The sequence below is a fragment of the Capricornis sumatraensis genome, chromosome 8 (assembly GCF_032405125.1).
Source record: "Capricornis sumatraensis isolate serow.1 chromosome 8, serow.2, whole genome shotgun sequence".
NCBI classification, from domain to species: Eukaryota; Metazoa; Chordata; class Mammalia; order Artiodactyla; family Bovidae; genus Capricornis; species Capricornis sumatraensis.
Genome location: NC_091076.1, coordinates 23708410 through 23735288, shown reverse-complemented (window position 1 = coordinate 23735288; position 26879 = coordinate 23708410). Strand labels below are relative to the sequence as shown.

At 40.1% G+C, this 26879-nt stretch overlaps 1 protein-coding gene across 1 annotated transcript in view; it reads left to right on the top strand.

Moving 5' to 3' along the window:
- The window catches only part of VWA5A (von Willebrand factor A domain containing 5A), a 28944-nt gene extending 3831 nt beyond the window's left edge, over positions 1-25113 (top strand). Inside the window, exons 6-18 of the mRNA XM_068977109.1 lie at positions 51-165; positions 4664-4833; positions 5088-5176; positions 5810-5954; positions 9847-9926; positions 14347-14461; positions 15216-15380; positions 15658-15758; positions 16012-16277; positions 18669-18791; positions 21020-21150; positions 23192-23318; positions 23840-25113. Coding sequence (XP_068833210.1) covers positions 51-165; positions 4664-4833; positions 5088-5176; positions 5810-5954; positions 9847-9926; positions 14347-14461; positions 15216-15380; positions 15658-15758; positions 16012-16277; positions 18669-18791; positions 21020-21150; positions 23192-23318; positions 23840-23919 — 1707 coding nt within the window. The 3' untranslated portion in view covers positions 23920-25113. The remainder of the gene's footprint in view (positions 1-50; positions 166-4663; positions 4834-5087; positions 5177-5809; positions 5955-9846; positions 9927-14346; positions 14462-15215; positions 15381-15657; positions 15759-16011; positions 16278-18668; positions 18792-21019; positions 21151-23191; positions 23319-23839) is intronic.
- The last annotated feature ends 1766 nt before the right edge of the window (positions 25114-26879 follow it).

Sequence of the window (26879 nt, the reverse complement as noted above, 5' to 3'; positions counted from 1 at the left end):
CAAAGGCAGCGATAGTTCTAACATGGCATCTTTGTCTGTTCCCAATTCAGGTTTCCTTGGCCGATGGACACAAGTTTGACAGGGATGTGGAATTCCTGATTTACTACAGAGCAGTGCACACCCCTAGTGTAGTCGTGGAGATGGGAGAAGCTACCACAAAGTCAGGTATTGTCTTTCTCCCCTGTGGTTACCTCCTGAGGAGTAACTTTCTGATTTGGAATTATCTTCAAATTATCCTCAGTTTTATTTCCTTCTATCCAGTAGTAGGTGCAACATTGAAACAGCTTACATTATGATGTGAAAGAAATGGTTAAGTTCAATGAATATCTTGTGGTTATATCTTTTAGGCAAATCTAAGTGCATCAGTAGATGATTGAACCAAGGACATGAGCAAATAATTCACCAGAGGAAACACTAGTTTACAAACATGTGACAATGATCAGTCTCTACAAAGGCAAATAAAAATAAAACTAATAATGTGACATTTTCATTTTTCAAGTTATCAGAGATTTCCAAATCATGCTTTAAAAAGTGTGGTGAATTTGGTACTCAGAGGTTGCCTGAACCAAAATAATTCGGTATCAAGCTTTTGAGGGGAAATGTGGCTACATGTGTCAAAATAAATGTTTATTTTAGTAATTCTAGGTTTGGGAATCTTACAAATGAAAATGAATCTAAATATAGGTAAGAATATGGATTGAAAAGTTCTCTTCTCTTTTAATTTAATCATATCAAAGACCAGTAAGCAATCAAAATGTCTTACAGTGGTTAAATTCACTATGCTAGGTATATTTGATGAGTTACCATGTAATTACTAAAATAATATACATTAACAGATTGAAACAATATGGGAAAAAGTTTTCCAAAGATTGTTAAGGTAAAAATGAGTTGTAGAAGTAGATTACCACTAGAAAATAATCTATGCATGGGGAAAAACCACTTTAAAACAGAGAAAGTATGCAAGAAGTAACTGGGATTAGTTTCAAAGTAAGTTTACTTTTTAAATCTAACAATTTCTGTTGGTCTTGATTCATATACCTTCACGTAATCTTACCTGGAATTCTTTTTTTGTGTGTGTAGTAAATTTATATACATCAACTTTACCCTTGTAACTATTTTTAAGTATAAAATCCCATTGCCTTGCATACATTCACCTTGCTGTTCAACCATCATCACTATCCATCTGCAGATATTTTTCATCTTGTCTTAGTTACTTAATTTCTGAGACTATGTTTACTTTCTTACTGCTTAGCTTATTATTATTATATTATAATATATTATATACAAATTATTATTGTAATTTCTTTAATGTGTCTTTTTGGGGGGAATTCCTTGGTGGTCTAGTGATTAAGACTTTGCCTTCCAATGTAGGGGGTTGTGGGTATGACCCCTAGTAAGGGAGCTAAGATCCTACATGCCTTGTGCCCCCAAAACAGAAATATGAAACAGAATCTATGTTGTAACAAATTCAATAAAGTCTTTAAAATGGTCCACATCAAAAAAAACTTTAAAAAAATATTAATAGCAATTTATCTTATTTTCTAAGTTTTTCTTAATATATGTGTAGTTTCCTTATAATTATAACTGGTATAGCCCATATCCATCTCTCGTTCTGTGGGGCCTTCTTGGGCTGTCAGGCCACTGGATTGCAGGGACCTCAAAGAGGTCTATAACAGCCCCTCTTCCAGGAAGCCCCATGCTTTGTCTTTGTACATTAGTTGCCTGGCTTTGTCCTTTCCTTTTGGGGAGTTCCCCCTCGAGTGCCCCTGAAATTCTCCTGCAACAGTGACCTGGTCTTTGTGTGAGTATGTGTGTGCTCATATGCTCAGTTGTGTCTGACTCTTTTTAACCCCAGAGACTGTAGCCCGCCAGGCTCCTCTGTTCATGGAATTTCCCAGGCAAGAATACTGGGAAATTCATTTCCTTCTCCAAGCTATCTTCCTGACCCAGGGATTGAACCCACCCATGACTCCTGTGTTGGCAGAGGGATTCTTTAGCAATGAGCCACCTGGGAAGCTGGACCTGGTCTTTACTCAGTTACTTTAATCCTCTGGAGAAAGTTCTATGATGTTGAATCTCAAGTGGTAAGGATTGAGATGTCAAGCCCTCTTCTTGCAAGCTCTATTAGCCTTAGGAGGACTTCAGGCGACCCCTTACAAATCTAGAGAATCCCGTCCAGCAGGGTCATTCACATCTTGCTTTCTAGATCATGTATTTGATCAAGATGACTTGCTATTTCCATCCATACAAAGAAGCAAATGACAGCTGACTGCTTGATTCACGAAAACAGTTTGTAGTTCGACCAAATGAAGCATACCACTACATGAGAGAAATGCATAGTGTGTTTCTCAAAAACTTAGACTGTACTTTCCATATTAAAAAATGGTATGTATAATTTAATAAAAATAATCACATAAAACAATTTATAAATAATTTTATAAAACGATTCTTAATTTAAGTTGAGCCACAGACTGAGTTTCTCAAGGGTACTGTATCAGACTTCCCTCACTTAACTCTCCAAATAATATTTAAAAAAAAATTTATTGGCCTATCATTGATTTACAATGTTGTGTTTCAGGTATACAGCACAGTGAGTCAGTTACACAAGTACATATAGCCACTCTTTTTTAGATTCTTCTCCCATGTAGGCCATTACAGAGTACTGAGTACATTTCCCTGTGTACAGCAGGTTCTTACTGGCTGTCTATTTTACATATGGTAGTGCGTAGGTGTCAATCCCAGTCTCCCAGTTTATCCATCTCCCCCACCTTATCCCCTGGTAGATATAAGTTTGTTTCCTACATCCATCTACTTCTGTTTCTTAAAATAATCTTGAGGCAGGTATTACTACTTTGATTTCACAGGAAACAGGCTAGCAAGCAGAGGAGCTAGGGTTTGAAATGCCTCATTTAAAAAAGAGCAAGTGGAGACTCTGGAGATGAAAATAATCTGGGTCATGACAAAAGAATAATGGTGAATGACACATATATAGTATTTCCTATGTGTCTGGCATTGTTCTAAAGTTATATATGGATTCATTTCACTGTTGTGGCAACCTCTCTGACCTCCTAGCACAGTGGTAGTCCCGCTGTAACGAGTTGTCTCAGAATGGAAAGTTATCTACCTTGCTCATTAAAAAAAAAAAAGCTACTCCTTTATATCCAGAGATCCTGGATTGTATAAAAATTATTTTTGAATCAGTGCTCTATCCAATATTTGCAGAGCCACACCCATTTTATTTGGAAGCCATTTTGGTTATTGAGATATCTCAGAGGTAAGAGGTTAAACTGAACCAGATCTTGTTATCATTCTGAATCCCAGGGGTACTGATAATTTAAAGCTGTAATCCTAGAATCACTTTATAAAAATGGGATACTGGAATTTAATTCTGTGTCTTTTTATATTCTCTGAACAGTAAAGCTAGAGTTGGTATAACCCAGCCATTCTTAGTTCATCTCCTGTATCTGTTTTCACTTGTTCCTCAAAATAGAATCACAGCTCTGGCTTTTGCAACTTGGTAACATAGGCTAGATGCCCATGATCTCTTCCATACCATTATTTGGATGATGCTAGTGTTAGAGTGCAACACGCATTTAAGTACTTCTCTTTCTTTGTTCTGAAGAGTATCATAAGTGCTTTGTATCCAAATGAAGCACAGATGGATTTCCTTGTCCTGTATGACACTCATTACACTCTCAGCTCTTGTAAATTGTCAGCATAAAAATTCCCACACAGTCATCATTGTTTTTTTTTTCAAAGCTGTAATTAAGAATTAAGGACAGGCTTTCCTGGGCGCTCAGATGGTAAAGACTCTGCCTGCAATGCCAGGAGACCTGGGTTCGATTCCTGGTTGGGAAGATCCCCTGGAGAAGGAAATGACAACCCACACCAGTATTCTTGCCTGGAGAATTCCACGGACAGAGAAGCCTGGCAGGTTACAGTCCATGGGGTTGCAAAGAGTCAGACAGAGCTCAGCGACTAACAGTTTCTTTTCCCTGGTGGCTCAGTGAAAGAATCGACCTGCCAGTGTAGAAGATACCAGTTTGATCCCTGGTCCAGGAAGATCCTACAAGCCACAAAGCAACTAAGCCCATGTGCCACAGCTATTGACCTTGTGCTTTGGAGCCTGGAAACTGCAGCTACTGGGCCTGTACACCCTAGAGCCCATGCTGGGCAACAAGAGAAGCCACTGCAATAAGCCCATGCACCACAACTAGAGAAAGCCCACGTGCAGCAGCCAAGACCCATCACAGCCAAAAATAAATAAAAAAGTTATTTAGAAAAAATAGAATTAAGACCCCATGTAAATAAATTTCCCTTTGATTTGATGTGAAGATATCAAATAAATTAGCTTGATTCCTCTGGCAAATGCTGGGACATTTTAATGACGTATTTCACTGCCAACTGCTAGGCGATTAACATCCAGATATAGTATTTTAATATTGCTTGTATATAGTAAATTCTACCCTCTTTCTTCTCTTTCATATCTGTAATACATCTATATCTTTTATATGTTTGTAACTCACCTCAAATTCTTTGCCAGCAGATATCGTATAAAGATTAAGCTGTTTTAGATTTGTGTTTTCTTAGCTCCTTAGGTAACTCACTACAATTGATTCTTGAGTTCCCTTTTTCTTACCACGTCTTTATTCTTTCTGAGTAGATGGTGTGTTGGGAGATCCAGCTGCAATGGTGACTTTCTACCCGAACATCCCAGAAGCTCAGGCATCAATTGCCTGTGGAGAATTCATCTTCCTCATGGACTGCTCAGGAAGCATGCAGAGCCCCATAAGTAAGCAGAGGAAATCTCAGCTGCGCATAGATGTAGCCAAGGTAAAAGTAGTTTCTTTCTTTTCCTAGTCACCTGCTCAAGTGGGAGTGAATCTTGGGGATTAAATTAGGGTCCATTGGAGCTATAGGTCTGTTCCCCATCTGAGTTACAGTTAACATGACTACTGTGAGGTTAGCCTTGGAACAGAAGGGTCTGGGGGAATGAAGGGGTGAAGACCCATTCCTGAGTTAGATTAGCAGGGTCATGTGATTGAGAGGATCGTTTTTCACTGTCTTCTCACATGGTCTTCCTTCAGGAAACACTGATTTTGCTTCTGAAGAGTTTGCCTCTAGGCTGTTATTTCAACATCTATGAATTTGGATCTACTTATGAGGCATTCTTTCCGTAAGTTTCCAGAAAGTCCATAGAGAATTCAAAAAGCTACTTTATACAATGAAATATTAATCAGGAAAAGGAACAGATTTGAGTCAGTACTGCTCTCTTCCCTTATACAGAGTAAAGTAAGTCAGATAAACAAGTATCACATATTGACACATATGGAATCTAGAAAAATGATATTGATGAACCTAGTAGGGAACAGACTTGTGGACACAGTGAGGGAAGTTGAGGGTGGGATGGATTGAGAAAGTAGCACTGACAGTATATACAGCGTCATGTGTAAAATAGTGGGAAGTTTCTGTGTCACACAGGGAGCCCAGCCTGGCACTCTGGCTGGTATGGAGACAGGGGAGGGAGGGTTAAGAGGGAGGGGATATATATATATAAAACTATAACTGATTCATGTCGGATGTCAGAAACCAACACAACATCAATGGAATTTTCCATCAATCAAAAAATAAAATAAATAAAAATTTTAAAAAGGCTACTTTAAAGAAAGGACTAGATTGTTAAAGGGGTTGCTGCAGAATTGACTTTGGCTTTGGAGATTTCAAGTTAAAGTTGTGTACAATTCAGGGACTTAATACTGGGCTATGTCCAGTAGCCTTCATTTCACTGGGGAGTGTTCGTTTTTCTCAGGAATAGTGTGAAGTACGCTCAGAGTACTGTGGAGGAGGCACTGCGAAGAGTTAAGCTTATGAGGGCTAACCTCGGGGGTACGGAAATCTTGACACCACTCCAACACATTTACAAGCAGCCTTCTGTCCCAGGCCACCCCCTGCAGGTAAGAATTGGAACAGAGCTCAAAAAAGGGGTGGAATAGAATCCTTGATCAAGAATACATAGCTCTGGGCTTCTTCACAGGATTGTTGAAATGTGGTAGTCATTTAGCCGTGGGCTTCCCAGGTGAAGTGGTATAGAATCATTGGTGGTATAGCCTCAGCGGTATAGAATCCACCTGCTAATGCAGGAGGCTCGGGTTCAATCTCTGGGTCAGGAAGATGCCCTGGAGATGGAATTAGCAACCCACTCCCGTATCCTTGCCTGAGAAATCCTGTAGACAGAGGAGCCTGGCTGGCTATAATCCTTGGGGTCACAAAAGAGTCGGACATGACATGACGACTAAACAAGAACACAAATTTAGCTTTACGTCCTATAATAAAGAGACTAAGACAAGAGGCATTTGATGGAATTCCTCTCCCTTAGCTCCATGCTATGGACTATGGATGAAGGAAGCTCTTTTGGGAAGTGCGACAGAAGCCTTGCCTGAAACTAGCAGAGGAGATGCTATTCTCAGGGTTCTGATCAGACCATGTGAGAGATGTGAACTTTAGGAACCTCATACCTGTCTGAATCACAGAAACCATAATCACAGAAAAACTAGCCAATCTGATCACATGGATCACACCCTTGTCTAACTCAATGAAACTAAGCCATGCTGTGTGGGGCCACCTAAGACAGGTGGGTCATGGTGGAGAGGTCTGACAGAATGTGGTCCACTGGAGAAGGGAATGGCAAACCGCTTCAGTATTCTTGCCTTGAGAATCCCATGAACAGTATGAAAAGTGCAAATGATAGGATACTGAAAGAGGAACTCCCCAGGTTGGTAGGTGCCCAATATGCTACTGGAGATCAGTGGAGAAAGAACTCCAGAAAGAATGAAAGGATGGAGCCAAAGCAAAAACAATACTCAGTTGTGGTAGTGGCTGGTGATAGAAGCAAGGTCCAATGCTGTAAAGAGCAATATTGCATAGGAACCTGGAATGTCAGGTCCATGAATCAAGGCAAATTGGAAGTGGTCAAACAAGAGATGGCAAGAGTGAACATCGACATTCTAGGAATCAGCGAACTAAAATAGACTGGAATGGGTGAATTTAACTCAGATGACCATTATATCTACTTCTGAGGGCAGGAATCCCTTAGAAGAAATGGAGTAGCCATTGTGGTCAACAAAGAGTCTGAAATGCAGTACTTGGATGCAATCTCAAAAATGACAGAATGATCTCTGTTCATTTCCAAGGCAAACTATTCAATATCATGGTAATCCAAGCCTATGCCCCAACTAGTAATGCTGAAAAGCTGACATTGAATGGTTCTATGAAGACCTACCAGACCTTTTAGAACTAACACCCAAAAAACATATCCTTTTCATTATAGGGGACTGGAATGCAAAAGTAGGAAGTCAAGAAAGACCTGGAGTAACAGGCAAATTGGGCCTTAGAGTACAGAATGAAGCAGGGCAAAGGCTAATAAAGTTTTGCCAAGAGAACACACTGGTTATAACAAACACTCTGTTCCAACCACACAAGAGAAGACTCTACACATGGACATCACCAGATGGCCAACACCGAAATCAGATTGATTATATTCTTTGCAGCCAAAGATGGAGAAGCTCTATTCAGTCAGCAGAAATAAGACCGGGAGCTGACCGTGGCTTAGATCATGAACTCCTTATTGCCGAATTCAGAGTTAAATTGAAGAAAGTGGGGAAAACCACTAGACCATTCAGATATGATCTAAATCAAATCCCTTATGATTATACAGTGTAAGTGAAAAATAGATTAAAAGGACTAGATATGATAGACAGTGCCTGATAAACTATGGACAGAGGTTCGTGACATTGTACAGGACACAGGGATGAAGACCATCCCCATGGAAAAGAAATGCAAAAAAGCAAAATGGCTATCTGAGGAGGCCTTACAAATAGCTGTGAAAAGAAGAGAAGTGAAAAGCAAAGGAGAAAAGGAAAGATAGAAGCATCTGAATGCAGCGTTCCAAAGAATAGCAAGAAGAGATAAGAAAGCCTCCTCAGTGATCAATGCAAAGAAATAGAGGAAAACAACAGAATGGGAAAGACTAGAGATCTCTTCAAGAAAATTAGGGCTACCAAGGGAACATTTCATGCAAAAATGGGCTCGATAAAGGACAGAAATAGTATGGACCTAACAGAAGCAGAAGATATTAAGAAGAGATGGCAAGAATACACAGAAGAACTATACAAAAAAGATCTTCATGATCCAGATAATCATGATGGTGTGATCATTCACCTAGAACCAGACATCCTGGAATGTGAAGTCAAGTGAGTAAGCATCACTACAAACAAAGATAGTGGAGGTGATGGAATTCCAGTTGAGTTATTTCAAATCCTGAAAGATGATGCTGTGAAAGTGCTGCACTCAATATGCCAGCAAATTTGGAAAACTCAGCAGTGGCCACAGGACTGGAAAAGGTCAGTTTTCATTCCAATCCCAAAGAAAGGCAATTTCAAAGAATGTTCTAACTACCACACAGTTGCACTCATCTCACACGCTAGTAAAGTAATGCTCAAAATTCTCCAAGCCAGGCTTCACCAGTACATGAACCGTGAACTTCCAGATGTTCAAGCTGGTTTTAGAAAAGACAGAGGAAACAGAGATCAAATTGCCAACATCCGCTGCATCATCAAAAAAGCAAGAGAGTTCCAGAAAAACATCTATTTCTGCTTTATTGACTATGCCAAAGCCTTTGACTGTGTGGATCACAATAAACTGGAAAATTCTGAAAGAGATGGGAATACCAGGCCACCTAACCTGCCTCTTGAGAAACCTATATGCAGGTCAGGAAGCAACAGTTAGAACTGGACATGGAACAACAGACTCATTCCAAATAAGAAAAGGAGTACGTCAAGGCTGTATATTGTCACCCTGCTTATTTAAGTTATATGCAGAATACATCATGAGAAACGCTGGGCTGGAAGAAGCACAAGCTGGAATCAAGATTGCTGGGAGAAGTATCAATAACTGCAGATACGCAGATGATACCACCCTTATGGCAGAAAGTGAAGAGAAACTAAAAATCCTGTTGATGAAAGTGAAAGAGGAGAGTGAAAAAGTTGGCTTAAAGCTCAACGTTTAGAAAACTAAGATCATGGCCTCTGGTCCCATTACTTCATGGGAAATAGATGGGGAAACAGTGGAAATAGTGTCAGACTTTATTTTTTTGGGCTTCAAAATCACTGCAGATGGTGACTGCAGCCATGAAATTAAAAGACGCTTACTCCCTGGAAGGAAAGAAAGCTATGATCAACCTAGATAGCATATTGAAAAGCAGAGACATTACTTTGCCAACAAAGGTCCGTCTAGTCAAGGCTATATTTTTTCCAGTAGTCATGTATCGATGTGAGAGTTGGACTGTGAAGAAGGCTGAGCACCGAAGAATTGATGCTTTTGAACTGTGGTGTTGGAGAAGACTCTTGAGAGTCCCTTGGACTGCAAGGAGATCCAACCAGTCCATCCTAAAGGAGATCAGTCCTGGGTGTTCATTGGAAGGACTGATGTGGAAGCTGAAACTCCAATACTGTGGCCATCTCATGCGAAGAGTTGACTCATTGGAAAAGACTCTGATTCTGGGAGGGATAGGGTCAGGAGGAGAAGGGGACGACAGAGGATGAGATGGCTGGATGGCATCACTGACATGATGGACATGAGTTTGAGTGAATCCAGGTGTTGGTGATGGACAGGGAGGCCTGGCGTGCTGTGATTCATGGGGTTGCAAAGAGTTGGACACAACTGAGCGACTGAACTGACCTGTCTGAAGTGACATGAGTCTTTGAAATGAAATAGTTGGGGTTTTTCAAGGGCAAGTTCTGATGTCTTTAAATATACTTCAGAGACTTGATGGATGTTTTCTTTCTACAGCTTTTTGTCTTCACAGATGGAGAAGTTACTGATACATTTACTGTCGTTAGAGAAGTTAAGAGCCACTGTCTAAGGCACAGGTATGAGTTAGTGTGTCTGGACTCACATAATGTCACATGCAATCTAGTGCCACCTGATAACAGTCTTCATATTCCTTTCAGACAACAGAATGATTCAAGTATTTTAGTTTTAATACTGAAAATATTTTTCTATATAATCTTCACTTCCTACTAAAAGAAAAAAGTAGTTTTCTAAATAATATCAACAACACAAGGAAATCATTATCTTGTGGTGTCTCTAAACCACAATGGAAACAAAAACTGACCAGTAAGATTTTTTCTTTACTATAAACATTGCAATCAAAATAATACAGAAACTATGCAACTTTAAATATACAGTTGGGTGAATTATCAGAGTTACACACATGTGTAACCACCACACAAGTCTAGCACCAGAATGGTTCTGACTTCTCTATCCATTTCCATCACATCCTAATTTTAATCTCTACTCATTTTTTTCCTCTCCAAAGAGGAAATAAAATAACACTGTGGATTATTTTTGCTTGTTTTTGAATGAAAATAAATGAGTTATGCAGCATGTTTTTGTTTCTGTGTATCTGGCTTATTTCCCTCAGCTATATGTTGAGATTCATGCGTATTTTTCATGGAACCATAATTTTCAATGGTATATAGTATTCCATAGGGTGATTATACCATAATTTATTTATTGATTCTACTGCTGATGGTCTTTGATTATACTTCTGTGAATCTTCTTGCATTCTTGTACATGCATTTTTTGGACATGAACATGTGTATACATATATATGAATATATACATACATATCTATGCTCATATAATATAGAATTTAAACACACTGACATCGTTGTGAAATTTTGGGGGTATACCAAATAGTTTTCCAAGTTACTGTGCTAATATAATACATACCAGCATTGTATCAGGGTTCCAGTTGCTGCTTTACTTATCCAAAATTTGGCATTTGTCTGTTAAAACTGTAACTAATATTGTGGGTGTGTGTAGTACTAGCTCATCATAGTTTTAATTTACATTTTCCTAAGTAATGAAGTTGAGCACATTTTCATAGTTATTGATCACTTGGATGTCCTTTTGTGATCAAGTCTCTTTCCAATTTTTTTCTGTTAGATTTTCTTTTTTTAAAAATTGATCTGTAGTTCATTCTATGGTCTAGGTACAAACAGTTTCTGAGATGTTCTAGAAATATAGTATTCTGTTTTATGGCTTTCCCTCAAGAGGGTATCTTTTGATTAATAATTGTTCTTAATTTGATATAGTTTTCTCTTTTAGTAATTTGCTTTACGGTTAGTATTTTTTTCTATTCTGTTAAAAAGTCTTCCATTATCCAAGGTCTTCAAGCTATTTGCCTTTGTCATTTTCTAGAAGATTTATTGTATTTTCTTTCACAGTTAGAATCACAGTTGATCTGAAATTTATTTTTGTGAATTGTATGAGTTAGGGGTCAGGGTTCTTTTTTCTCTCTCTTTTTTGTTTTCATGTGGATATTATGTTGACCTTGTACCTTTTATTTAAAAGCTTGTCCTTTCCTCAGTGATGTACAGAGCCATTTTGTCACAAACAAGCATCTATCCATGTGTGGCTTGTTTCTGGATCCTTTGTTGCATTCTGTTGGTCTGTTTATTTGGACATGTGCCAGCAATACACTGTATAAACTAATGTTACTTTCTGATAAATTTTCATTTCTAGTAGAGTAAGTCCTCAGCTTTGCTCTTTTTCAAGACTTAGTCATTCTTGGATTTTTTTTGTATTTTATGATTAGCTTGTCAGTTTTTACCAAAAGAGGAAACATGTTTGGATATTGACTAGAATTGTATTCTCTTTGTAAGTCAGTTTTGGGAGAACTTTAATATTTGCTGTATCAAACATTTCCTCTATATGAAATGTCCTTCCTTTCATTTGGGTCTTTCTTCATTTTTTCTAAATATGTGTTTCCTATATATTGTTTTGAAATATTTATCAAACCTAGCAAATAGTTGCAAGAATAAAGCAATAGATGTTCATATACCGTTCACTCACATCCAGCAGTCATCAACGTTTTAACATATTGATTTCACTTAATTTTTTTGGTCTGAAATAGTTGAAAGCAAGCCACAGATGCCATGACCTTTCTTATGCATATCATTTTGCATTCATCTTCTAAGAACTAAGAGTATCTGACAAATAGCCAGAATAAAACTACTTGGGTGTCCTTGGTGGCTCAGAGGTAAAGAATACACCTGCCAATGTAGGAGACATGGGTTCAATCCCTGACCCAGGAAGATCCCACATGCCACAGAGCAACTAAGCCCATGGGCCACAACTATTGAGCCTGTGCTCTAGAGCCCGGGAGCTACAACTCCTGAAGCCTGTGTGCCCTAGAGCCTGCACTCCACAACAAGAGAAGCCACTCCAGTGAGGAGCCCACACACCACAGCTGGAGAGTAGCCCCCTCTCACTATAACTAGAGGAAAGTACACATAGCAACAAAGACAGCACAGTCAAAAAGAAATAAGTAAATTAAAAAAACCTACTACTCAATTCAGGATATTTAATTTTTATATAATACATTATTTAAATATAGGTCATTTTGCCAATTTTTAAGTAATGTCATATAGAATTTTGCTTGCTTTTTTATTTTTCTTCAGGAGGAAATCCAATAATAAGCATTTTATTTAGTTATTATGCCTCTTTAATCTCTCTTCCTCTAGAGTAGTTTCTTGGTTTTTCATTATCTTTAATGACACTGACATTTTAAAAGATTACTAGCTAGTTATTTTTGTAAAATTGCAATTATGTTTGTTTGACTATTTAAGTTTATGTTTAGATTAATAGTAAAATATTTTTGTAAAAAATATTCCAAAGTGAATTTGGGCCTGGCTGTGAATTTTGTCACTTAGTTAAAGATGGTATCTGACATATAACTTTGACATTTTTGTAAACATCTTGTTTTCAGCCAATGTTTACCCAGTAGTTTTAGCATTCACTGACGATTATTGCCCAGATTGCTGTTAGTGGTTACAAAATGGTGATTTTTTTCCAATTCTGTCAACGTTTCCATATTTATTACTTGGCATCCTACTGTAAAGAGGAATTTTCTCTTCCTGACTACCTCTGTCCCGCCCCCCCCCCAACCTTTTTTGTTGTTGTTGTGTCAATGTGTACTTTTGGATTCTTCTATATTTTTCATTTTTTAAAGATTCATTGCTCTCATTATCTATTTAGATTTTCAGAATTTCTAGGTTTGGTCAGTGGAAGCCCTTTTAACTTGCTCCTGTGTCTTTTTTCACTTATCTCTTGTTTATGAATATGTTCTTTTTTTCTTACCAAAAACAACAACAAAAAGACAATTTAGAGATCTTGTTGAGAATTTGAAGAAGATAATACCAGTATGTTGGCAGGCTGTGGTCTCTGGAGGACTTGATCACAGTTAGGTTCCTACAGTTGGATGTCAGGTTCTTAGCTCTCCATGTTTAAGAGCATTAATCCTGAGGCTGATATCACTAGATATGGGGATGATGACTCACATTAACCTGATAAAAAAGAGATGGATTTATAGGCCAAAATTATAGTGTATTAATTTCATATAATGAAAACTATTTCTCATGCTCTTAAAAATGCTTATATTTGTAGTATCTCTGCTTATAGACAGTCTTATTTGGGAATCTGTTTGTGGTTTAAAAGCTATTTGGTGCACATCGACAAGGGTGGGGAGATGACCCTCTAGTTAAAAGAGCAGGAGGCACTTTTTTTCTGGTGGCTCAGATGGTAAAGAATCTGCCTGCAATGCAGGAGACCAGGGTTTGATCCCTGAATAATCAGGAGGATCTCCTGAAGAAGGGAATGGCAACCCACTCCAGTATTCTTGCCTGGAGAATTCCATGGACAGAGGAGCCTGGTGGGCTATGGTCCATGGGGTTGCAAAGAGTCGACATGACTAAACACCTGACACTTTCACTTTTCGTAAGACTGGCCTTTTGAGGGCAGATGTGGTTTCGTTACAGTGTTAGTCAAACACTGATGGCAGTGTCTGTTTTTCCTAACTTCTGATTTCTGATTAGTTCTTTGGATTGATTATTAAAATAATTGATGAGGATGCAGTCCTATTAGTTTGTTTTATTTTTTTTCTGCTTCTAGATTCAGTGTAATATATAATGGTTTGCCAGGGGCATCTTATGATCAGACTAGTGCTCAATGCAATTTCTGCTTTTTCGTAGATATGTGATCTTGGACATATTTTTTAAGTCCTTCGGGCCTTAGCTCCTTACCTGCGAAGATGAGATATTAGCCTATGTCTTAGGAACCTTGTGATGATTAAATTGCATCATTAATTTAAGACATCTGGTCTCCTGAAATATGCTCAATAAATGGTAGCTCATACTTTTGGTCAAGGAAGAAAACTATGTATTTTTGATCATTTTGTGTTAATTTTATAGTGCCTGTCTCTAACATCTTCTTTTATAATTCCAGATGTTTTTCATTTGGTATTGGTGAAGGAGTCTCCACCAGCCTAGTAAAAGGCATTGCCCGGGTGTCACGGGGCACTTCAGAATTGATCACAGGCAAGGAGAGAATGCAGGCCAAGGTGAGGGACAGGCCTTGTGTCTAGAGGTGGCAATATAAGAAGAGTGTGGAGCAGAGTGGGGCAACAACTCCCTGCCAGCATTCATTTTCTTATATCCCCAGGGACTTGGGCTATATACTTAATGGGACTACTTTCAGCCTTATGCAGAAGGAGCCCAGTATATAGTTTGGGGAGAAATGGCATCTGGTTCTAGTAGTTGGAGGCCCAGAGCCAAGATGCTGGAATAGGTTAGGGCTTTGGGTTTAAGACCCGAAACAGAGAAACTGAATTTTGAATGTCATGATTGAGATTCCAGGTGTTTGCTTTAGGGCCTCTTTTGGTATTGAACCCCATCCTCTGTGCAAATACTACAAAGTAAAGATGAAGGAACAGCAGTCGTAGGTCTGGTAGACTGGAAGAGGTGGTAGAATGATAGTCCATTTGCTTCCTATACACAAGGGAAGGCATCTTCCACCTCTCGTTATATTTCTAAATTCCTCTTTGCCAGATCTCTTATCCAATCCCTACCTCTCCTGGGTTTCCTTTCCCAGACATTTCCTTCCTTCCTTCATAATTATGTCATTCAATCTCTCAATGTTAGTTTCCTCATTTGTAAAGCAAGAGTAATAATGCCCATGTCCTGGTGCAGATAGTATCAAGGAATAGGTGTATCATGTACTGTATTGCCTAACACTAGGTATGTGATATTCAGTTTGTAGTAGTATTGTTGCTGTTTCTATGTTCTGTGCTTATTCTGGTCTTTTTCCTTCACCAGGCACTTAGAGCCCTTAAACGTTCTCTGCAGCCCGTGGTAGACAATGTTTCTCTCAGCTGGGATTTGCCTGATGGTCTGTCTGCTAAAATGCTTTCCCCAGAACAGACTGTCCTCTTTAGGGGTCAGAGATTAATCCTGTATGCCCAGTTGACCGGGACAATGCCGGTGAGTTCTCATTCTTGTCTGTTCCTCTAGTCAGAGTAGCTATTGTCCTAAATTCTGCTCTGGGCAATTCCATGAAAGCTGGTAGAGTCTCATCAGGAGATTTCCCTTGCCAGGTAGAGTCAGCCCGGCCCTTCTCTATTATTTCAAGTCTCTGATTTCTTGAGTGGCCTGGTTCCCTGTCAGAAATTTAATGGGTTGGGTTGGGGAGCTGCCCCATATCTATCCTTTCTTTTGGTAACCTCTTCCTCTGCCATTTTTACCCTTCTCTAATTTGTAGCCAGCAGAGGCAACAGGAGAAGTTTGCCTCAAGTACACACTCCAAGGAGAGAGTCTGGAGAATAAAGTGACATTTTCCCTACAACCCAAGCTCGATGCCAAGTGAGAATTCAGTGTTCCTTTGCTATTTTCTTTCTTTCTTGTTTGGTCTCTGCCATCCTTCAGGGTTGATTTCCTTCTCTTATTTTGGGGTTCAGTAGTGGCCCTACCATCACGTCTCCTTCCTAACCCATTTATCTCTTTTTCTTCCCCTAATCTGGTTTTCCCCTCCTTTTCAGCCTTAACTTTTGAGGGTCCCATACAACTGACTTTTGTGTGAGTCTCTAAGTCACAGGATTTATTTTTTTTTTTTTAGCCTCACCATTCACCGACTTGCAGCCAAATCCTTTCTGCAGACCAAGGACATGGGCCTCAGGGAAACTCCTGCAGGTGATAAAAAAGATGTGTTGAAAGTTAGCATGGAGTGTGGAGTCATAAGCTCCCACACAGCTTTCATTGCTGTCAACAAGGATCTCAGCAAGCCAATTCAGGGGCCACTGGCTCCTCGGGATGTTCCAAGGCCAATGCTGTTGTATGCTGCCCCAATGAAGCAATCCTTGTCACCACAGAGGTGTGCAACTGGTAAGTTTTACCCCCCCTCAAACTCATGCAAAAGAAGGGCCTCTGGACATCTGAACACAGCATTTAAAGCAAAGGTTTGTGAAAGGTCCTTGTTGTTCAGTTGCTGAGACATGTCTGATTCTTTGCAATCCCATGGACTAGGTATCCCAAGTATCTAGGGATAGATGGTGGAGGATTTTCCATATGAAATTAAGAAGAAATGAAGTGGGAAGACAATAAATGAATGTATATTCAAAACAAAGGATATTCAGATGGGTTCATCAAAATGTTAGATACTGCAGAAAAGTCAAGGTAAAAGCTGAAAAAGAGCTACTGGATAAATATCAAAGAAGCCCTTGCCAATCTAATGAAGAACAGTTTTATTGGCTTGGATCAGGAAACAGTCCATATTACAGGATGACAAAGGGTATAAGTGAGGCTCCTCTGATGACTCAGTGGTTAAGAATCCACCTGCCAGTGTAGGAGACCCGGGTTTGATCCCTGGTCCAGGAAGATCACACATGCTGTGAAGCAACTAAGCCTATGAGTGGCAACACTGAACCTGTGCTCTAGAACTCAGCAGCTGCAACTACTGAGCCCATGTGCTGCAACCACTGAAGCCTGCTCATCTTGGAATCCACAACAAGAGAAACTACTGCAATGAGAAGCCTGCTTGCGGCAACTTGAGAAAACCTACACACAGCAATGGAGACCCAGCATGATGTTGAAAGTCCAGTTTAGTTTTGATTCCTTGACTTTTTTAGTGGCACCAAACTACTAAAAGGAATCAGGAGCTTTGGTATAAGAATGAAGCAGGTAGAGTGTTGGCTTAATACTGAGGTTGGGGTTTTGTCAGATGGGTGTGATGAAAAGGACATTAGGGACATGGAGTTGATATTGATAAGAGAGTAGTACTGTTGGACCTGAGATTTAAGGTAATTAGGGGAGAAAGTTGAGATAGAAGGAAGTGTTACATAGGAAAAAAAAAAATAGAGGAAACAGATTTAGAATCCAGATGAGGTCAAAGACATAGAGCCTGTTATACAGAGTGGAGTAAGTCAGAAAGAGAAAAACAAATATCACTCTGTTAATGCATATATGTGGAATCTAGAAAAGTGGTTCTGATGGACCCATTTGCAGGGCAGAAATAGAGACGCAGACGTAGAGAATGGACGTATGGACGCAGGAAGTGAAGGAGAGTGTGGATCAAGTTGAGAAAGTAGCATTGCCTTATATACACTACCATGTGTAAAATAGCTAGCTGCTGCATAGCCCAGGAAACCCAGCCCGGTGCTCTGCGATGACCTAGAGGGGTGGAATAGTGGGTGAGGGAGGCTCCAGATGTAGGAGCTATGCACGTACACACACACACACACCACGGGATTGAATTGTTCAGCAGGAAGCAACACAACATTCTAAAGCAATTATTCTCCAATTAAAAAACATAACCAATAAAAAAGAAAAGAAACTGGGAGAAGGGGATCCTGTATTTTAAAAGTAGAATATTTTAAAAGTTTATTTTGTATAAGTGGAACAATTTGCTTGATAATAAGATTCTGACTTGAGAGGGAGTGGTGAAGTAGAGGGGAGGCTGAAGCCATTTGATTGAAGAAGTCCCGAAGTTTTAAATTAGGGTGTTGGACAGGTTATCTGCATAGATAGGTGTTGATGTCTCTCAAGGGGATGCAGCCTGCAATGAAGTGCAAGTCTGTGATCTTTCAGACACTCCAGTGGGTGATGGGAAGTGACAGAGAGGTTGGAGGCTGACAGCAGCAAGGATATGAGGAGGGTAACCCAGGTGAGATTGGCAGGCTGGTGAGCTGGCTGCAGCAATTGGAAATGAAGTGGTTTCCACACACACCTCCCAAACCTGGGGACTTGGGATATGGCACTTTGAGCAATTTGAGGGGTAGGGCAGGAACAGGTTTTAACAGTTTTAAGTTAAGATAAATAGTCTGAAGAAGCCTCTTGTGATGAAACTCACGATGCAGAAGAGGTCTTTGTCCTGTGTCAAGAGTTCCAGAAGACAAAGTACAAAGCACTCAGAGGGTGACACTGTGTGCAGGTTGTGGGCTCGTGGTAGAAGAAAACAATGCACAATAGAGCCAGTGGCGGAACTGATCTGGATAGGAGGGTCTCAAATTATCCAGGGCCTTTGGCTACACTCGAGCATAGAGGGCGCCTTGGTCTCCATGTCTACACTGGTGTTTTTCAGCTCATTCAGAGGCCTTTTCCCGCTTCCATCCTCCTTCTCGGCCCACTGATGATCACTCATTACTGAGGGGTGTCCCACCAGCAGAATAGTCGTGATCCTGATCCTTTTAAGCCTCTGATTAAACAGAGCCTGTTCTTTCTACCTGAGGATCTTTCCAGGGACTTTTTCTGACCAGTGTTTGTCTACCGCCTGTATAGGACGAAGATCATGGCTGTGTCTTGGTCATAGACAAGAGAAGAAATGCCTGTCAGAGGCCTGTCTTGAGAAGCCAAAGTCTCGTGCTTCTGCCAAAAAGACCAATGCTGAAACTCACGGTCCAGGTGAGATGGGCCTCAGTCTTACCCTCTTTTCTATGGGAACTGAAGAGCAGATCTTCAATTCTCTGCTATCTTGTGGCTTTCTTTGTTATTGTTGTTTAGTCGCTCAGTCATGTCTGACTCTGCACAGTACCCTGCCAGGTTCCTCTGTCCATGGAATTTCCCAGGCAAGAATTCTAGAGCGGGTTACGATTTCCTTTTCCACGGAATCTTCCCGACCTAGGGGTCGAACCTGTGTCACCTGGATTGGCAGGTGGATTCTTTACACCTGAGCCACCAGGGGAGCCCTGTGACTTTCTCTACCAGGAAGTTACCTATTTTAAAAGCAGCAGGCAGAGGGTGAGATTTGTCCAGTCCCTATATTTGCCAGGGTCAGTTCCTACAGCTTATGACCCTGAAGCCTACCCAGTAGAGTCTGAGTTGAGCCCTAGATAGATAAACCACATTGCCATCTCAGCTCACACTCCTTGCCTATGGGCTGGGGCCCTCCTCCCGCACAACTCACCATGTGTGGGCTCCTGCTACACTGCCATTCTTGTACAGACTGGGTTTACAAATGGGTCTTCCAGATACTGTCTGATGATTGTCTGTCACTAAAGAGTGTTCCTTGCTCATTGCCTTTTGTTTCAAGTAGCTGGCTTTACATGTACATAACAAATGGAATCTAAGTACATTTCACCATGAAGAGATGTCTTTTCTATTAAAATAGGCTAACAGGACATTTCTTTCTAGTCTCCCCAGTTTTGTAGCCAGAGTTTGTGCTATACAATTATTTCATTCTTTAAAATCTTATTTGGGACTCATTCTCATTCAGTTATCACAGCTTCAGGGTCTACGGTGGATTCAGAGCTCTGTACTCCCAGTTGTTGTGGAGTTTTAGGCAAATTAGTTCACTTATTAGCGCTAGCTAGCTCGCTCATCTGCACAGCTCCTCACCTCCTTGGGTTGTCACAAGAACCTTCTTGGGTTGTCCACAAAGTTCATTTGGGTTTTTCCATAAGATCTTTTGGAAAACTCTTTGGACAAACCACTAGTTTGTGTTGGTTGTCTGTAGTGTCCTACTATCTCAGTAACTTAGAATATCCCTGCTCTGAGCTTTCTCACTTATGAATCTTTTTACCAAAGTAGAAAGAAAAATTACCCAGGAGAATAAGCTGCTGGTTTTTATGAATTAATTAGCGATTACTATTTATAGAGAGCTAATTAGTGGCCTTCCAAGTACTTCACATTCTTTGTCGTGTGTTAGGCTCTATTGTCTTGAATTTACAGAGAAGGCTGAGATTCCTGTTAAAGAACTGTTACATTTTGAGTGTTAACAGTGCTGAGTTTCAAACTAAGACTGTTGAAATCAGAGCCTTAGGTATTTTTTCTTTTTCCATTGGAGTGGAACTGTTTCTCTGGTTACAGTTTTTCTTACCTACTAATTTTCTAAGTTGCTGTAAGTACATCATCTCATAGGATTGATAGCCAGATGTGAGATACTTTCTATGAAAATTTTGTGGCCTTTAAGCAATTTTCATACCGCCAGGATTGGACACTAGGCTATTCTTTGAGGTAGACTGTTGAGAGCTTCCATAATATCTGCTTTCTTTGGAAATTTTGATAATTGAAATCCAAACCACATTTGTCTAGAATTTTTTTAATATACCTAAAGTTTTAAGGCCCATTTAAACATGACTGATGCTGTGTATAAAATAGATAACTAGTGAGAACCAAATGTATAGCCCAAGGAACTCTACTCAATGCTCTGTGGTGACCTACATGGAAAGGAAATTCAAAATTCAACAAGGGAAAAATACAGGTCATTAAAGAACCCATATGATGGTGCTGTTTAAGTCTTACCCAGTCCTGTTTATTTTGCTGTAGAGTAGAAACTAACATGACATTGTAAAGCAACTACATGCTAATAAAAATTAATTAAAAAAATAAAAATAAAATAAACAGGACTGGGTAAGACCTAAACAGCACCATTATGTGGGTTCTTTAGTGGCCTGTATCTTTCCCTTGTCACTGAATGTTTCAGTGCTGTCAGTGTGTCACTGGAGTGGCCTGCATTGTCACAGAGAGAGGGCATGTGTCCTAGGGGACAAGATTAAAATGGGGATCTTGTGGTATCTGTTTAGTGCTGGGCTCTCACTGCATCCTGTCTCTGAATTCAGACCTGTCTCTCAGGATGCTCAGGGGCCATTAGCGCCATAATCTCCCATCCTCTTTTTTCTTCTCCCGCACAGTTGTTGAAGATAATCGTCTTGCACAGTTGATTTCCCTTCAAAAGGCAGATGGTTCCTGGGATCTGAATGAAGGTCTGGCTTTGGTCCTGGGTATGAAGTTGGAAGACATACAGGCTGCACTTCCTGACAAGGTGAGATTCAGAGAAGAAAAGAGAGTGTGTATATTTTTGTGAGGTTAAGGTGAGTAATGAGAATTGGGGTGAATCATGAATCACCTGAGGAAGGAGAATACAAGAGGTCATAGGCTAATTTCTGATAAATAGAAGTTGAAGATTTTTCTGGCTGGGTTGGAGCAGAAAGAACAAAGAATTAGTGTGCTAGTAGAAGTTGATGGTTTAGAGTTGATGGATGACAGAGGGAAAGCAAAAATCCTCTTTAACTACATTTTCTGCCAGTCATCTTAGTTATAATTACTTATATTTATTGAGCAATTACTCTATGCCAGCCCCTGTGCATTGCACTTCCCTTCATGACCTTATTTATTCATCAATCAATTAAATATGGTATATCCTACTCATGCCGTACTTAATAGATGAATAAACCAGGGTTCAAAGAAGTATGACAATATCTTTGAGTATACTCAGCTAGTCAGTGGCAGAGTTGGATTCAATCTAGGACTATCTGTCTTCAGAATCTATGTTCTTTCTACTAAACAGGGTGGTCCAGAAATTAACAGAATTTTACCAAAGTTAAGATAGGTGAAGTATCAATAGGGACAACTTAGTTATTTCAATTGTGTTCAAGTATGCTGATGAGGACAAATTATATTCAAGAATTTCAAGGTAACTTACTGAATCTTCTAGTTGAGAAACTGTTGAATATTGAGATATACACCAAATGAGACATATGAGACAAATGCCAAAAACTTGAAGGACACCCATCATGCTGAATTTTCAAAATGTGGAAGGTGATTAACTAAATTTTAAATATTCTATAATTGCCTCATTTAATATAGTATCCACTAGTCACCTGTGTCCTCTAAGAGCTTGAGCTGTGACAAATGCAAGTGAGAAATTAAATTTTCCATTGAATTGAAATGTGCTAGAGTTGTAAAAGACAAACTGATTTCAAAGACAACATAAAAATGTAAACCATTCTTGATAATTATTTTTAAATTGGTTACATGTTTTTTTTTTAATTTTTATTTTTACTTTATTTTACTTTACAATACTGTATTGGTTTTGCCATACATTGACATGAATCCACCACGGGTGTACATGTGATCCCAAACATGAACCCCCCTCCCACCTCCCTCCCCACAACATCCCTCTGGGTCATCCCCGTGCACCAGCCCCAAGCATGCTGTATCCTGCGTCGGACATAGACTGGCAATTCGATTCTTACATGATAGTATACATGTTTCAATGCCATTCTCCCACATCATCCTACCCTCTCTCTCTCCCTCTGAGTACAAAAGTCCGCTATACACATCTGTCTTGCATACAGGGTCATCATTGCCATCTTTCTAAATTCCATATATATGTGTTAGTATATTGTATTGGTGTTTTTCTTTCTGGCTTACTTCACTCTGTATAATCGGCTCCAGTTTCATCCATCTCATCAGAACTGATTCAAATGTATTCTTTTTAACGGCTGAGTGATTACATGTTAAAATAATACTTGAATATATTGTTAAATGCAATATATTAAATAATTCAATGTCTTTATTTTTACATGTGGCTGCTTGGGCATTTAAAGTTATATATGTGTCTAGCATTATATTTCTCTGGAAATAATTATTCTAAAACAAATAATTAAAGGGATAATTTACGAATAAGTGGAAGAAGATATGAGAATCATGAAGTTCTAACTTGGTTTCATTGAGAACAAGATGTGTCTGACTAACATTTCCTTCCTTCTCGTGGTAACTGGATCAATAAATCAGGGGAATGAAGAGTCCTTCAACAAGGAATCTCAATTTTTAGAAAATATTTATTTATTTGACTGTGTTGGGTCTTAGTTGAATTATGAGGGATCTTTCGATGCAGTGCACAGACTCTGGCTGCGGGGCGCACAGGCTTAGTTGCCCGCAGCACGTGGGATCTTAGTTCCCTGACCAGGAATCGAACCCAAATCCCCTGAATTGGCAGGCAGATTCTTAACCACTGGGCCATGAGGGCAGTCCCTGAACGTAACCTGGGGGCCTCAGGGAAATCTCTCTCTGTGGTACAGGATGCGAATTCTTCAAGCTGGGCCACAGTCCTGGCAGTGCTCTGGCTGCATGACAACGCTAAGGACATGGATTGTGAGTGGGAGCTTCTGGAAAGGAAGGCAGTGGCCTGGATTCACATCCACGCAGGTAGGAACCCAGTCCTAAGACCCCATCTTTCCCCGTGTTTAGGAAGCTAGCCATCATCCCAGGCATTGAGCCTCCAAGCCTGATAGAGGGTTACCAAGATAGGGTCCCCATGTTTCCCTTCCCGACCATCCTGGTTCAGACCTTTCCTGATGCCCCAACTGGTTGGATGAGGGTGCAATCTGAAATTAGGGGAGTGGAGGAGGTGGGTGTAGAGGGAAGGGGACATGGGTGGGGAGTGTGAGCTGTGAGAAGGACGTGTAGTGAAAATGTGCTGTACTGAGTGTAAGACTGGATGTGGAGCCCTTATTCCTTGGGTATTTATCGTTTCACTGCTGCTGAGTATTTCTGGGGCCGGAGAAGATTAAAGGGAGCCTGGGCACTAGGGAGAAAAAAGTCAGGGGTATTGAAGACTGCTAAGTAGGGCTCAGGGAAGATGCTGAAGAGTTTAGGGGAGCCTGGGAGAAGAGCCTGTCCTCTCATCGCTGTCCCTCAGCCCTCATTTTTGTTTCCTCCTCTACCAGGGTCCGTCAGGCATGAGCTTGTGAAAGCTGCAATTGCTTTCGTGAAATCTTCTGTGGATCCTGCCATCTTCGGCCCCTGAGGAGACTGTCTAGAAGAAGTGCCTCTGCTACGCTACAGTCCTTGCCTTCACCGTCTCTTCTCTGAAGTTTCTGTAGTTTACACCTGTCCTGGCAGCTCCTTATTACACGAGCAGTGGGCGGCCACACCCTCTTGCCTCTTAGTGTCAGGTTCTCTTCGAATGTGCTTTTCCTTCCCCAGCTCATACTCTCAGCCGAGTGTCATGGGTCCCAGAATCTGTTCCCTTTCTTAGAGGAATTCAAAGCATTCCCAGGCTATAACGTTCCTCCTTAATTTTCCAGAATGACCACATGGAACACAGGTGATGTGGACTCCAGACTAAAGATTGTAGCAATCATGTTCAGGGAATGCTTGAGTTAGAGAATTCTCTGCACTTTTTTTCTGTCTGTTTTTGTTCTTAGGTACTTATCAGGACCAGACTGGACCAGAACTATGCAGTTTTCTATTTTTAGATAGGAAGAAGAGTTGGAGGGGAGGTAGAAAGCCAACACTGGGATAAATATAAGCTTAAGATCACAAAGAGGGAGACTCAGGGGTCCACTGTGAGATCTGGCACTTGGGGAGCTTCTTTAAAAAAAAAATTTTTTTAATTTGGAGGATAATTGCTTTACAGTGTTGTGTTGGTTTCTACCATACAACAGTGTGAATCAGCCATAAGTATACATATGGCCCCTCCCTCTTGAACCTCCCTTCCACCCTCCACCCCATCCTACCTCTCTAGCTTATCCCAGAATACCGGGGTGAGCTGTGTGCATTATACAGCAACTTCCCACTAGCTATTGGTTTTACATATTGTAATATGTATGTTTCAATGCTACTATCCCAGTTCATCCCACCCTTTATTTCTTGGGGACTTTCTTGATTGATCCTGCTTGGGCTTTGTTTGCCTCTGCTACATGCCTTTCCTCCCACTGCCTTGGTGACTTGGGTTGAGTTATGTCTGATAGAGACCTGTTTTTCCTTAATGCTTAAACATCTTAGTAAGAAATCACTAATGGACTCCTTAGTCCTAGTCTGAACTCATGAAGCTTCTAAGTCCAGATCTGACCTCATATAATATAGGAAAAAGCAAGTTGAAGGGCAGTTTCCTCTGAGACCTCCACCTAGACCACTCACCCCATGAGGAAGAAAGAAGCTCCTCGTGTTTCTGAAACTTATGTCCCATATACTCTATCCTGGTGGAAATGACCCTTTTTGATGTGTTGCCTCCTAAAATGCTATCATATCAATATTAAAATGGCTATCTCTACCCTGCACTCTGTTGTATTTGGTCTTTATTTATAGAGTTACCCACTGAACCTGCATCAGTTTTTATTATCCCTTGTTTTTTCCAGCCAACTTTTCTGGTGCTTCTACTGTTCATGCTGTGTCCTTTCCTCCTATCTTCTGTTGTAGGCTGGTTTCCTGTCATTTTTAAAATGAGAAATATATATAAATATATATACATATCTTTTTTTTTTTTGCATTGGGTCTTAGTTGTGGTATGCAGGTCTTTACTATGTCGTGTGTAATCTTTGTTGCATATATATGTGTATATATATATATTATTTTGGTTGCATTGGGTCTTAGTTGTGGTATGCAGGTCTTTACTATGTCGTGTGTAATCTTTGTTGCATATATATGTGTATATATATATTATTTTGGTTGCATTGGGTCTTAGTTGTGGTATGCAGGTCTTTACTGTGTCGTGTGTAATCCTTGTTGCAAATATATGTATATATATATATGTATATATATATGTATATATATATATGTATATATTATTTTGGTTGCATTGGGTCTTGGTTGTGGTATGCAGGTCTTTACTGTGTCGTGTGTAATCCTTGTTGCATATATATGTATATATATATATATTATTTTGGTTGCATTGGGTCTTGGTTATGGTATGCAGGTCTTTACTGTGTCGTGTGTAATCTTTGTTGCAGCACATGGAATTTCTAGTTGTGGTGCGTGGGCTCAGTTGCCCTGAGGCATATGGGATCATAGTTCTCTGACCAGGGATTGAACCTGTGTCCCCTGCATCACAAGTGGATTCTTAACCACTGGACCACCAGGGAAGTCTCTGGCTTCCTATCTTATATGAGGCAGGTAAAGAGCACTGGCAAGAAAACTACTGTTGGAATCCTGACCACACATTTAAATAGTCATGTGAGGAGGGACAAATGATTTTACCTTCAGGACCTTAGAATTCCCATCCTACAACTAAGGGATTAAACTAGAATTCTGTTATCACTTTCATCTTGATTATTCAAGCATTCTGAGCAAGACCACAATATCTGTTCACTTAGGTGGAGAATGGCCCAGAGCTGAGTCCTGTTTGGCTCTTGCATGAACTGGCATTAGGAAGATTTGCCTGACTTGCACAGTGGTGACTCACCTCCCAAGACTTTCTTCCAAGTTTACTACAGCTGAGTGCAACCCATGGAATATGGCCCTGACATCACTGAGAAGCTTGCTAGAGATGCAGAATTTTAGGCAACCTCAGAAACTACAGTATCAAAATCTGCATTTTCTTTATTTTTAAAATTTTTATTTTTACTTTATTTTGCTTTACAATACTGTATTGGTTTTGCCATACGTTGACATGAATCAGCCACGGGTGTACATAAGTTCCCAATCCTGAACTCCCCTCCCACCTCCCACCCCATATCATCTGTCTGGATCATCCCTGTGCATCAGCCCCAAGCATCCTGCATCCTGTATCGAACATAGACTGGCGATTCATTTCTTACCTGATAGTATACGTATTTCAATGCCATTCTCCCAAATCATCGCACCCTCTCCCTCTCCCACAGAGTCCGAAAGTCCGTTCTAAACATCTGTGTCTCTTTTGCTGTCTCACATACAGGGTTATCATTACCATCTTTCTAAATTCCATATATATGTGTTAGTATACTGTATTGGTGTTTTTCTTTCTGGCTTACTTCACTCTGTATAATAGGCTCCAGTTTCATCCACTTC